The 14020-nt window shown below is 40.5% G+C and overlaps 1 protein-coding gene across 3 annotated transcripts; it reads right to left on the bottom strand.

Moving 5' to 3' along the window:
- Positions 1-798: 798 nt before the first annotated feature.
- ATP23 (ATP23 metallopeptidase and ATP synthase assembly factor homolog) lies at positions 799-14020 on the bottom strand. Of its 3 annotated transcripts, none has more exons than XM_038549837.1 (6): positions 12000-12440; positions 11650-11695; positions 10878-10959; positions 6922-7059; positions 4442-4525; positions 799-1341 (listed from the first exon to the last, which is right to left on the bottom strand). In XM_038549837.1, the coding sequence occupies exons 2-6, from the start codon at positions 11664-11666 to the stop codon at positions 1138-1140; spliced, it is 525 nt and encodes a 174-aa protein (XP_038405765.1). In that variant the 5' UTR covers positions 11667-11695; positions 12000-12440; the 3' UTR covers positions 799-1137. The 3 variants fall into 3 exon arrangements, with proteins under 3 accessions (XP_038405765.1, XP_038405766.1, XP_038405767.1); XM_038549838.1 differs by lacking the exon at positions 12000-12440 and adding an exon at positions 7445-7627; XM_038549839.1 differs by lacking the exons at positions 10878-10959; positions 12000-12440 and adding an exon at positions 13940-14020.

Genomic DNA, 14020 nt, shown 5'->3' with positions numbered 1-14020 from the left:
TAAGAGCTGCAACTGACCAAAATTGACAATTTCCCACCTAAGCCTTTCCCTCCAAGTTAGGAGCCTTCAGGCTCAAGTTTCAGAGTATTTATATAAGACTCTGCCAGTGTAATTTTGTCTAGGTGGGGAGACAGATTTCTGTTGTTTCCTACTCTGCTGTCTTCCCAGAATCCTCAAACTTTGTTTTTAATGTTTAGTAAGTTATCAAGCTTGGGTATCACTTTACAATTTAATCAAATTTTAACTCCCAAGAAATAATCCTGCCAACTTCCTTGTCTTTAAACCCTTAATAAGCCACATGTATACACAGGCATCACTGTCTTTCAGTCTGGACATAGGCCAGGAGACATTTGCCAGGGACAGGTGGAAGATGCAGCTCTCAGTTAAGGGGAATAGATAAGATGACGTGTTTTCTGAATCTAAAACTCAGACACAGGACCTGACAAAAGATTTGAGAATGATTATACGAAAAATCTTATACATACATAAAAATTAACCTCAATTACATGATAAATCTAATGCACTGCCTTTACAAAAGAAAAATCTAATCAGGACTGTCCTCAGAAAATTAAGTCATGTATATAGTCCCCACATATATGTTGAAAGAAGAGGGAGAAGGGAGGCATTGATCATAGAATGAATCATTCCCAATTTTCATTCTTTGCATTTTTTACCATAACATCTCGATAAACATCCTATAATAAAATCAGTACATTTTTCTTTACGTTTAATGTAAATACCAACAGTAGTCACCTTCATATATCAACAGTAGTCAACTTCATATAAGGACACATTTCACAGTTTTCATAACCAAATTTTAATATGTAACAAAAACAACTCACAATCTTAAAAAAACACACAAATAATAAAAAACACAAGTATAACACAGAAAATACAAAAATGTAATTTATTTGCCTTATTTATCAAATGGTTTACTATAAAGTTACAATTTTTGCCTTGGAGTTTAAGGCAGTTTCCCTTTTACCACAGTTACTTTTTCTGATCGTATGCTAGAATCAGTATCTTCTGTGTTTTACCTCTATTTAATTGATCATTTATATTTTATACGTTTGTCCACTTAAGAACCATATTTTCTTCATGATCACAGAAGCTCCGTAATATAAAATGTCATTGTCTTCATATATTTGAGTAATACCGATCACGATTTTGAAAGTCTCTATGTGCATATCTTGCATAAGTCTTGTTATGTGGGATCCTTCCAAAAGGTTCCTGGTCATTGAAACAAGATTCAAAAACTTCATCAACAGCCTTTTGGGCTACTTCTTTGCTGATATTCCTAACAGCCAGGATAGAAAGAATGGCTCTGTCTCGCACACAAGTCTAAGGAAAAAGAAAAGTATGTGGCTTTAATTTTATGTGGCAATTTCATCACGAAATAATGACATTTTATATAATGTCTGACCATAATCATAATTTTTTTTAAAGATTTTATTTATTCATGAGAGAGACAGAGAGAGCGAGAGCGAGAGAGAGAGAGAGGCAGAGGGAGAAGCAGGCTCGGCTCCATGCAAGGAGCCCAACATGGGACTCGATCCTGGGTCCCCAGGATCAGGCCCTGGGCTGAAGGCAGGCACTAAACCACTGAGCCACCCGGGCCGCCCCATAATCAGAATTAAATCCCTTTCGAACCCCCTTCCACTGTTGGTGGGAATGCAAGCTGGTACAGCCAATCTGGAAAACAGTATGGAGGTTCCTCAAAAAGCTGAAAATAGAGCTACCCTACAACCCAGCAATTGCACTACTAGGTATTTACCCCCAAACATTTGTATTTTGCACCCTGTCTTCAGATCACTGAAGGGGCACCTGCACCCCAATGTTTATAGCAGCAATGTCCACAATAGCTAAACTATGGAAAGTACCCAGATGTCCACAGACAGGTGAATGCATAAAGATGTAGGATTTATATACAATGGAATACGACTCAGCCATCAAAAAAATATATATAATCTTGCCATTTTGCAATGACATGGATGGAACTAGAGGGTGTTATGCTAAGCAAAATAAGTTAATCAGAGAAAGACAGTTACCATATGATCTCATTCATCTGTGGAATTTAAGAGATCACAGGGAAAGAGAAGGAAAAATAAAATAAGATGAAATCAGAGAGGGAGACAAACCACAAGAGACTCTTAATCATAGGAAATAAACTGAGGGTCGCTGGAGGGGAGGGGGTAGGGGGATAGGGTAACTGGGTGATGGGCATGTGATGTGATGAGCACTGGGTATTATATAAGACTGATGAATCACTGAGCTCTACCTGTGAAACTAGTAATACACTATATGTTAATTAATATGTAAATTTAAATTTTAAAAAATAAATGGAAAAAAAGAATTAATTCCCTTCCATATTATTTTATTAATTTCTGTCATTCTAAGTAGAAGTAGAAACATAACTCTTAAATTATAGAATATTTTTAGCTCAATCTAAAATTATTTAGGTATAAGTAAGACCTCCATTTTTTCATCTTCTCCAGATGTCATTCTCTGAAGTTGTAGGCAGTCCAACAAACAGTAACTCCCAATTTGCAAAAATCAAACAAACACACAAAACTCTACAAATAAGGTTCTGGTTGGATTTTTAATAAAATTTAAATAGATTTATTTTTTTTTTCTTAATTTTTTTTTTATTTATTTACTTATGATAGTCACAGAGAGAGAGAGAGGCAGAGACACAGGCAGAGGGAGAAGCAGGCTCCATGCACCGGGAGCCTGATATGGGATTCGATCCCGGGTCTCCAGGATCGCGCCCTGGGCCAAAGGCAGGCGCCAAACCGCTGCGCCACCCAGGGATCCCTTTAAATAGATTTAAAATATACTTTACTTCTATGCCTTTTTCTTCCTTTACTTTCCAGCTGACTAATACTAGATAACCTATCCTGCATGTCCCATGGAGGCATTAGGAAGCTACACATACATATACACAAAATCTGAGGGTGTTTTGATTTTTCAGGAGAAAAAAAATCAAACAACTTTTTTTTTCCTGAGTGTTCTTTGCATAGGTATTAAATTGTCTACCTAAGAAAATAAATTATCTAGTTACATAGTAATTGGTTAGAATCTCTCAGTATTCTAAATATGTTAAGAAACAGAAGGTCTTATCATTTCAATTCTTAGAGAGCTTTAAATCCACTTATTTCTTCACAACCCCAAACTAAAGTTAAAAAGAAGGACTTCTAACCTTTTCATGAGAAATAATCGTCATTCATTCATTTTCTACATGTGTTCCCTGCTTCACTTCACCCTGGGCAGCACGCCTGAGCTGGAGATGCTCACTACTATTAGAATATAAATCAGTGCTTCTCGACCTAAATTACACTAAACATTGATTTTAAAAATAAACCCCAGGCATAAAAGAGTAAGAAAGAGAGGATGAGCCATAAGGAATTATGACAGCAATTGCCACTAAGAGGAAGTTTCTCCCTTCCAGGGGGAAAAAAAAAAAGATGGTAAAAAGTTGTCTCCTGGAGCTACAAGTTTGGGAGGCACCACAGTTCAGGCTTACTTCTTTCCAAATGTAATATAAGTTTCTGCTAAAACTATGTGAGTCTACCATATTTTACCATCAGTTATGGTAACTGATGTTTGTATCTTTGGGGTACATGCTGTACAAAAGCAGGGACTCCATTCTCTCAGACTGTTCTCCCTCAACTGAGCCCCTACTACCTCCACATAGTTTCCAACCTGTTGCTAGTTCTATTCATTTTCCTTTTTTTAAGATTTTATATATTTATTTGACAGAGACAGAGAGGGAGAGAAAGCACAGCAAGGGGAGCAGCGGCAGAGGCAGAAGTAGGCTCCTCACTGAGCAGGAAGCCTGACACGGGGCTTGATCCCAGGGCCCTGGGACCATGACCTGAACCAAAGGCAGACACTTAACCAACTGAGCCACCCAGGCACCCCTGTTCTATTCACTTTCTGCTGCTGCTACCCAAGGGAAAAAGAGGAGAGACTTATCATAGTCAAGTCTGTGCTAATCCAAAGCTTTGCTATTATGTCGTACAGCCTTTAAAGGCACATTAGTATGCAGCCATAACCTGTGCTGCAGGGTAGTCTCTGTTCTGAAAAGTACTACTTTTTTGTCTCGGGAATACTGTGGGAGTCGCAGAATAGAAGTCCAGGACTGCGGGGATCAAAGTTAGGCTGTGATTTTGTGTCCATTCTTCATCCACCTGCTTTCAAAAGGATCCCAAGAACAAGATCATATAGTTCTTTTCACTATTAAAGTCTCTCACTGAGTCACACAGCTTGCCTGTAATTAAAAAGTAGAACTAAATTCCACCTGTTTGGCATAAACAGTATATATTCTGAATTGTTTCCACAGTAGTTCTTTCACATTTCAAATACCAAATGTACTTCTCTTTATGCATTATTTCCACTCACAGCACTCTGGAGGGTAAGTGATTTCATATGTTAGTTTTACCTGATGATGTCGTTTCAATCCAAAATGCAACCTGAAAATTTCATTTACAAGTGAGCAGTCTCCACTAAGGTTAGCAGCTCGAACCTATCACAAAGACAGAGAGGCAAACAGAAAGAAATTAAGTGCTTGTGCTCTAAAAACTCTGTAAAAGAATTTAAAATTAACATGCCTTTCTGAGAATAGAGTATCCACAGGACTTTTTTTTTTTTTTTTAAGATTTATTTATTTATTTATCATAGAGAGAGAGAGAGGCAGAGACACAGGAGGAGGGAGAAGCAGGCTCCATGCCGGGAGCCTGACGTGGGACTCGATCCCGGGACTCCAGGATCATGCCCTGGGCCAAAGGCAGGCGCTAAACCGCTGAGCCACCCAGGGATCCCCTCCACAGGACTTTTTTTTTTTTTTTTTTTTTTAATTTTTATTTATTTATGATAGTCACACAGAGAGAGAGAGAGAGGCAGAGACACAGGCAGAGGGAGAAGCAGGCTCCATGCACTGGGAGCCCGACGTGGGATTCGATCCTGGGTCTCCAGGATCACGCCCTAGGCCAAAGGCAGGCGCTAAACCACTGCGCCACCCAGGGATCCCCACAGGACTTTTTTTAAAGGATGTTTTAAACTCTGACATAAGACTACATTAAGAAAAAGAGCTGATATCCATGGGCTAGACAATGCAAAATAAACTGTGGGTCGGGAGAGGGTCAACCATTTATCAAAGGGAATCTTCAAAACTTTACACTGTAACCTTATTGAAAGAACTAATTTCTTTTGAAACCAAAAATCAGAAAGTTGGACCTCAGAGTGGAAAAGTCCATGTTCTCTATGAGATACAAACATTTCTAGAAATTACCAAAAGGACTGCAAGAAAGCATTCTTCCAAAGATCTACAAACTGAATTTCAACGTAAGCTTAAAATTAAACACATTAGTATCCAAGACACTTTAAGAATAGGAACCTCCTGCCCTTAGCCCAAAATACTGAAACTCTCCTGGAACCTTCTTAAACCTCTGTAAATTCATGCTTTCCTCCAGGGCCTCAATTTTCCTATGAAAAATTAAGTTCTTGAAACTTAACCAAGAACATTCCAAGAACAAGAACATTCCAAACTGGTCAGGCAGGACAGCCTGAAGTTAGGATATATTTTCTAATTCACTATATTTTTAAGGTAAATTTTAGCTTCGATAGATGAAAAAAAAGTCTTAGAACTACCTACATAGATGCTACTGCCAAACTGGCCACATTTTTGCTGACATACTGCAAACAGAATGGCCCACTTCCTGTTACTTCTACAATAACATGGTCTCATTCCTCTGAGGAGTGGAAGGCACTTAACACACTGTAACTAGCTAACAGGCATTAATTCTCATAACACCCGAGAGAGATCTATTTAAAAACTCAGGTTTCAGTCTACTCTCCAAATAATATGAGTTATAATTAAATGCAGTGGGGCTGCTTATTAGTTTCAAGGGAAAGAGAAAATAACCCAAGTTATAAAGTATAAGCTTAAATTTATATTAGTTTTTTTTTTTTTTTACTTCTCAGCACACTGCACTCTTCAACTAATGAAATGCAAGTATTAAATACATATGTCTCTCTAAGAGCATAAATATACTGCACTTCTGAGAGCAATCCAAAGTGCTTAACAATAAAAAACTTTTTATATGTTTTTGAGACTAAATGTTTTACTCTAGAGCAAGCAAGGAGCTTTGCCTACAGAAGGCAGACAGCAGGCTGGTTAAGAACCCTGGTTGTGGGACACCTGGGTGGCTCAGTCAGTTAAATGTCTGCCTTTGACTGAGGTCATGATCCCGGGGTCCTGGGATTGAGTCCCTCATTGGGCTCCCCACTCAATAGGGATCCTGCTTCTTCCTCTCCTCCTCACTTGTGCTTTCTGTCACTATCTGTCTCTCTCTCTCTCTCCCTCAAATAAATAAAATCTTAAAAAAAAAAAAAAAAAAAAGAACCCTGGTTGTAATCCTGCCTCTGCCACTTATTAATCATGGACCTCAATAAATGTCTCCCTTTCAACATGTAGAACATGAGATCATAGCATCTACCTGGATGGACTGTTGAGAAGACTCAGTAAGAATCCACAAAAGGAACAGTGTTTGGCATACAGTCCCCAGCCAGTGTTAACCAGCATTAGTTTTTACATTTATAGTTTACTCCACAGGAAAATTGCTTATTTGGTTAAATGGTTAAAAATGGTTATCATAGGGACGCCTGCATGGCTCCGCGGTTGAGCATCTGCCTTTCGCTCAGGGCGTGATCTTGGAGTCCCAAGATCGAATCCCGCATCGGGCTCCCTGCATGGAGGCTGCCTCTCCCTCTGCCTGTGTCTCTGCCTCTCTCTCTGTCTCTCATGAATATTTGAGGGGGGGATGAGGGGCAAAGGGAGAGTCTTAAGCATTATATTTCAATTAAATGTTCAAACTTAAGAGTGTTCCAGGAGAAAAAAGTATCCTTTACAATAAAACTCACCTCTGAGCAGGCCAAATGTCTGACATCAGTGAACCAGTTGACATGAGCACGACAGTGATCGAACGCATGAACGAGCTCGTGGGTGACCACTCTGTTCATATGGGCCTGATTACGGATGTTGTTCTGGCACAAAACAATCTAGGAGGCACCAAAATAAGAAAAGTTCCATTATTTCTAACATCTACTCTATTTTGTAAATCCCATCTTCTCTATCTCATCCACCCACCTTCTCCTCCAACCCCACACCTATCCATCCATCAAGGCCTGGTCCTAACATACATGCTCCAACAAACCTTCCCAGTGACCAACTTCTCCCTCTTCTCTCTAAACTACAATAGCACTTAAATGCCATCCTCAGTGGGCTGCTGGACTCCACAGCATCATATTAGGAGTGGGCTTTGGAATGAAGCAGATGCAAACTCCAGCCCCACTCCTTACTAACTCAGTGACCTTGGGCAAGTTTCTTAACTTCTCTGTGCCTTGGTTTCCTCAACCATAAAAAGGAGATAATTAGAGTACCTACCTCATACAATTGTGAGAATTAAATGAGAATACATGTAAACTGCTTCTTATCAAGTTTCTGAATGAGCAATGAATCAACAATGAATGACCACCACTGTCTCATTCTACTAGAATTGCCAGGGAAAATCCTCAGAAAGACCTTCAGAAAGAAGTGCAAAAAGCCAACAGCACACTGAGCAGGACCCTATAAGAATAATAAAGACATGAGGGATCCTAATAACAATAGTTACCACTTGTGGTGTACTTACTATGTGCCAGACACCAGGGTATGTGCCAGATATTTTATATACATTCATCCAACATTCATCTTTCAACTAATATTTCTTACAACCTACTAGTAGATTCAGAGTCTATTTATAATTTATCATCTGTAATTATAATTTAATAATGTATAATCTTCTAATGGCACTAGAAATTAAACAAATATTTACCAAAATGTTTAAAGACATGCAATGACAGTTGTCACGAAGAAAAACCCAGGATGTCATCAGTGCATACAATGAGAATGCCTGATCTGGTCTAGAGGATTGGAAAAGGCATCTCTGCAGAAGGAATGTTTAAAATGGGATCTCATCGATGAGAACGAGTTAAATTTGAGAGGTGGGGAAGGTGGCATTTCAGACCAACAGGAGTGCAAAGGCAAGGGGCATGAAGGAATAGAATGTCTGAGACGCTGAAAACAGGCCTGCACTGCTGTAGCACAGAACTGTAAGTGACAGGCATGAAATAAGGCTGGTGAGGTTGGCTAGAGCCCAATCACCTTATCCTGAGAATAGTGGGTAGTCACTGAAAGGGAAGAGTGGAACAGGGGAATCCTTTTGTTTGTTTTTACCCTTTTGACTATAGTTGGAAAAATAAGCAGAAGATGACCAAAACTGGATGTAGAGAGAGACTAGCTCAAGACTAAGGAGATGTTCTAGGCAAGAGATAATGGTATCTGAGCAGGGATAGTAGGATACCTCAAAAAATATTTAGGTAGTAAGTTGGATAAAAGTTGGTGATGGATATGGAATATGGGAAGGGAATCAGAGGTGCAAGGATGATCTCTACATTTCTGCTTTGGGTAATAGGATAGATAGTGGTACCATTCACTGAGATATGCAAAACTACAACACCAGGTTGGGTGGGGACAAGGGATGATATAAACCATCAGTTTGAACTTGGACAAATTTGTGAGGCCTCAGGGGCCTCACAATTAGGTATTAGGTAGGTATTAAGTGAGCATTTGAATATACAGATGTGAAGCTAAAAAAGAGAGCTCCGACCTAGGAAAATAAATGAGATCCCCTTGGCAGAGAATAGAGGAAAAAAGGAAGGGGATTTAACAGAAGGATTAAGAGATTTCAACATTTAACAGCTGACACAGGAAGGTGAGCTAGCACAGGAGTAACCAGCAGAGTGTCGTATACTGGAAACGAGAGGAAGAAAGTGTCTGGCATTATCACCACTGAAATCAAGTGTATGCAAACTATATGACCCAGCAATTCTGCTCCTAGACATATACTCAGGAGTAACTTTTGCACATGTGCACCAGGAGAAAAGGTGAAAAATACTCACAGCAGCATTGTTCATAATAACAGTCAGAAACAATATTAAATACAGTAAACTGCAGTACAGGCATACAGTGGAATAGTATACAGCAGTCCAACTACATAAAGGTGTTGTACAACAAAATAGAAGAATCTCACCACACTCAACAAAATAATTGTTACAGAAGACTATATACCATATGATTTCACAAAACCACAAAGTATCACATAGAGCTCAAAGTATTCCATGTATAAAACTTCAAAGCAAGGCAACTAAATAACATGTTGTTTGTATACAGAGATGTTAAACCATTCAGAAAAGCGGGAAATGATTATCACAAGAGTCAGACTAAGAAAGGGAGAGGAAATGTAGTCCAAGAGGGGCACACAATCTTCTGAAGTCCTGGCAGTGTTCTATTTCTCAAATCTGGGTGGCAGTTAGACAGGGATTTGTTTTATTACTATGACCAAAAGCATACATACAGGTTTCTTACTCTTCTGTATGAATGAGACACCTCATAATACAAATATAACTTAAGAAAATAAAAAGAGATGGGCAGCCCTGGGTGGCTCAGCGGTTTAGCACCTGCCTTCAGCCCAGGGCGGGATCCTGGAGACCCAGGATCAAGTCCCGCATCGGGCTCCCTGCGTGGAGCCTGCTTCTCCCTCTGCCTGTGTCTCTGCCTCCCTATCTGTGTGTGTGTGTGTGTGTGTGTGTGTGTGTGTGTGTGTCTCATGCATAAATAAATAAAAATCTTAAAAAAAAAAAAAGAAAGAAAATAAAAGGAGAGAGTGCCCAACTATGCTCAACACTGCTGAGAAGATAAAAGTTCAAAATGTCCACTCTATTTAACCCCAAGGGGGAAATGAATTCACCTAGACCCATTTTGAAAGCTATACGTATTATTATTATCAGCTTCCAAATGAGAAAACTGAGAATAATGCAAATAACTTGCCCAAGCTCCACAGCTAATAAGCAGGGGAACTAGATTTGAACTCAACTCTACCAGACTCCAAAACCGAGCCCTTTCACTCTTATGCTCTTATGCCATGTTTCTTTTTCTCATGATTACTGTGAAGCAGCTATAAGTAACCAAAATACATGTACAATTCCCCAGGAAGAAACAACTAAGTATCATTAAACAGGGGTATATGTTCAAGATGGAAAGAGTTACTTATGAAAACTTCATCCACCCTCATCACAGGTCCTAATTCTTCTACCAACTCCAAGATGCTGTCAAAACCCTCCAATTACTTAAAACTAATATTTATTGAACATTTAACTAGGCTTACTATGATAACCACCTTACACAAAGTATCTCATTTAATTCTCATAACCATACTATAAGATAGATATAATCATTACCCATATTTTCCAGATGAGAAACTTATTCCCCTAATCAAAAATATGTAAACGTATATCCCTTCTCACCAGGTAAAGGTAAAACTCTTTAGTTCAGTATTCAAAGCCTCCCACCATATGGCTTACCTTTCTTTCCAATTCTATTTCCCCATATTCCCCACACATTCCTGCCCCCCAGCTACACTAAACAATGTGCCACTCCCCAAATACGCCTTGTCCTTTCCCAACACACCACCTTTGCTCATGCTACCCCTTCTTCGGGCAACAGTCTTCATCTTCTTTGCCCCTGAAGAAGCTTTACATGCACTTGCTGAATCTGTGGGTATTTTGCAATCACATCACTGTCCCATTATGGTAACCACATCCCCTACAATAGTTTAACCTGCCTCAAACTTTATGACTGTCTTATCTCCCCTGTGAGAACATAAGCTACTTAAGAGTGAGAACCGTAACTAATTCATTTTAGTGGCCGAAAAGAATGGCCAACATGCCAAGGTGTTAGCAATTATCGGGAAAGAGAACAACTTGGCAAAAATGCCTACCTGAGATGTCGAAGCATCAAAACCTCCACTGACATTGCCATTACAGTCTTCACAAGAAAAGTGTCTTTCTTTGTTAACAGCACTAAAAGGCAAGAATGGATTAAAGAAACAGCATCCAAATCAGTGTGCATGTGGTTCAGGGGGAAAAGCCCTGGGCGAGGAATCAGGAGCTCCACATAATCAACACCCCCTCCACCACTAACACATAAGAAACCTTGGGAAATCTTCACGACTAAGTTTTCTCATCTGTGAAATAAGGAAATCATCCCTGCAAAATCTGTCCTCGATCAACTTCCATGACATGATCCCATAATGCATTTGGTCCACTGATTAAGACCGCATTAGAAATACGCTAGAGTTGCTACCTTCAGGCCAGGAGGTTAAGAAGTGGACCTCAGACGTCACCTCCTCTAATCATCTCAAAGTTAAACAACACCTGGAAGGCTCCTACCTAACAAGCTGAGATTTCTTCTCCATGAAGGACAATGCTGAGGCTGGAAGAACGGGAAAGCCAGGTTCGGTAATTATTTATAAGACTTTACATGTGGTCTTTACTAAACACTGGAGGTAATGGTAGAGCCAGAGACTTAAGAGTTAGGGCAGAAGATGTAGGAAGAGAACACCACCTGCCTGGAAAGAATAGCCCATCACCACCTACCATATGGAAAAGGCTTTGTGGCCTAAAGTGAAAAACTGCAAGTAGCTCCAGTTTGGGGTTTTCATGTTTTTAGCAACCAGAACAGAGACGAGCAGTATAAAAATGATTACTTACCAACCTGAGTGCTTCATGGCATCAAGCAGAAGTTTGACATAAGGATCTAAAAAGATATTGATTCAATTAAATATGCTAGTTAGAAAAATAGCACCAATTAAATTACCCAAAAAGCAGTATATTATCAAAAAGTAACGCACAAATCTTAATGAAGTAATACTATCTTAAAATTGTTAAAAATGGATATGAAAAGACCAGCTTAAGTTAACATAAAAACAAGTCTTTAATGAAATAAAACACTGATACAAATATCAAGATGGGCACTATTAAACATCTTCAATAATATAAAAAATGATTTTTAAAGCCCATTTTTAGCTACATGATCGAAAACACTGTATTAAAGCATATACCGAAATAATGCGGGAATTTGGGGTCACATCCGTAGAAACGAACTGCAGCACGGTACCCAGATTAGAAGAAGGTAGTTAAGTAGCCCCACTGGCATCTTTCCTGGTCAGACCACAAGCTAACAGTAGACCTTTCTAAGTACCACGCTCTAAACAGGAACTGCCAACTGAAGCTCTTCCATGGGGAGAAGGCAACTAGAACAGTACAGGCCTTCAATCAGTAAGAAGAAAGGAGCTGTGGATTTGGAAAGGAGAATAAAAAACTTAACTAGGACCACAATGGCTTCAAGTATTTGAAGGAGTGCCATGTGGGAATAAATCCCATCAATATTTTTTTAAAAGGCAGAACGAGGACCAAAGAATAGAAGTTACAGAACAAGAAAGGATTTTTCCAACAATTAAAAGGTGTTAATAAAATAGACAAATAGCCAGGGCACCTGGGCGACTCAGCGGTTGAGCATCTGCCTTCAGCTCAGGTCTCAATCCCAGGGTCCTGGGACTGAGTCCTGCATCGGGCTCCCCGCAGGAACCCTGCTTCTCCCTCTGCCTGTATCTCTGCCTCGCTCTGTGTCTCTCATGACTAAATAAGTAAAATTAAAAACAAACAACTACCTGGTGCACAACTTCTCTAGTCTCAGGGACATTGCACTAGAGTTTTGTTAACTCCTTAAGAGTCTTAAACCTACTTGTCCTAAAGCAAGGTTACTTCATAGCTGCCAATCACAGTTCAAAAGTTAAGCACCCAAAGATTTTCCAATCTTCTTGAGGTTACCTGCATACTGGGGAATCAAGGGAGTGGGAAGGAGGAGCGGGGTTATGGGAATGATGAGATTGTATCCCTGTGGAAATGTGTATGGAACGCCTCCTAGGTTCTGGTGTGGGGAAATTCAAAGATGAGTAAGGACCAGGACTGTGCCTTTTAGAGGTTTGAAGTGGAACTCAGTGGAAAGAGCATGGGCTGCAGTTAGACATGGGTTCAAATTCGTATCCCTTCCCTTATCGGGTGTGGAAGACTGGCTTAACTTCCTGATCCCCTCCATCCCTATCTGCACACACAAAGAGGGAAGGGTTGGGGGATAAAAATTTCTCTCTTAGGGTTGTGAGAAGTAGGTTTTATGAATGTAAAGTGTGAGCATATATCCTGACACCTGATATACATTAAAAAAATACTCAGTACTAATAATTATTTTACTGTTAACACTCTTAGGAGGGGGCAGGATAATAAAGCAGTAACCTATACCTATCCTTCTCATCTCCCACTACTTTTTTTTTTTTTTTACTCACCTGTTTTTTGCTTTCAACACTTAAAAAAAACACCCAACTTTGATTCCTTTTCTTTTTCTATGTTTTGGTTTATATCATATAGCCAAATGTATTATGGCCCAGGACTCCAGGGACTCGACCTGAAGGCTCAACCACTGAGCCCCCCAGGCGACCCGGGCAGCAGGGAGTCGAGCTCCTGTTTAACCCACAGCAGAGGTTCTGGACCCTTTGGAGATCGGGCCTCTTCGAGACTATGGCGGAGTTAGGAACTTTCTCCCCAGAAAAATGCATTCTGGTGCGCACACACGATTTTATAGTCCGTTTCCGAGGTTTCTACCCTCGGCAGCCCGGCAGGCGTAGGAAGGTTAAGAACGCCTCACAATCAATCAATCAATCAATCAATCAATAAATAAAAATAAATTTAAAAAATTAAATAATTAAGTGAAATTTAAATAAAATAACGCCTCCCAGCCAAGAGCAGCTGGCAGAACGCGGCTGCTCGGAAGCCGCCCCCCGGACCCCGGCCGCCCCGACCGCCGCTGCCCCCTCGCTGCCCCCTCGCTGCCCCCTCGCTGCCCCCTCGCTGCCCCCTCGCTGCCCGGGCTGCGCGAGCGCGGAGGCCTCCCGCCCGCCCGCCCTCCGGCCCGACCCGGGGCCCACCGCCGCCGCCCCGCTCCTACTTGTCTCCAGCGTCTTCAGGAGCAGCCGCTGGCACCCCTGGTCGTTGGAGAAGACGCTGGAGAGGAGCCCTTGCCCGGACC

Source organism: Canis lupus, chromosome 10, assembly GCF_011100685.1.
Source record: "Canis lupus familiaris isolate Mischka breed German Shepherd chromosome 10, alternate assembly UU_Cfam_GSD_1.0, whole genome shotgun sequence".
In the NCBI taxonomy this organism is placed as follows: Eukaryota; Metazoa; Chordata; class Mammalia; order Carnivora; family Canidae; genus Canis; species Canis lupus.
The sequence above is the reverse complement of the archived record's forward strand: the minus strand, read 5'-3'. Positions and strand labels throughout refer to the sequence as shown.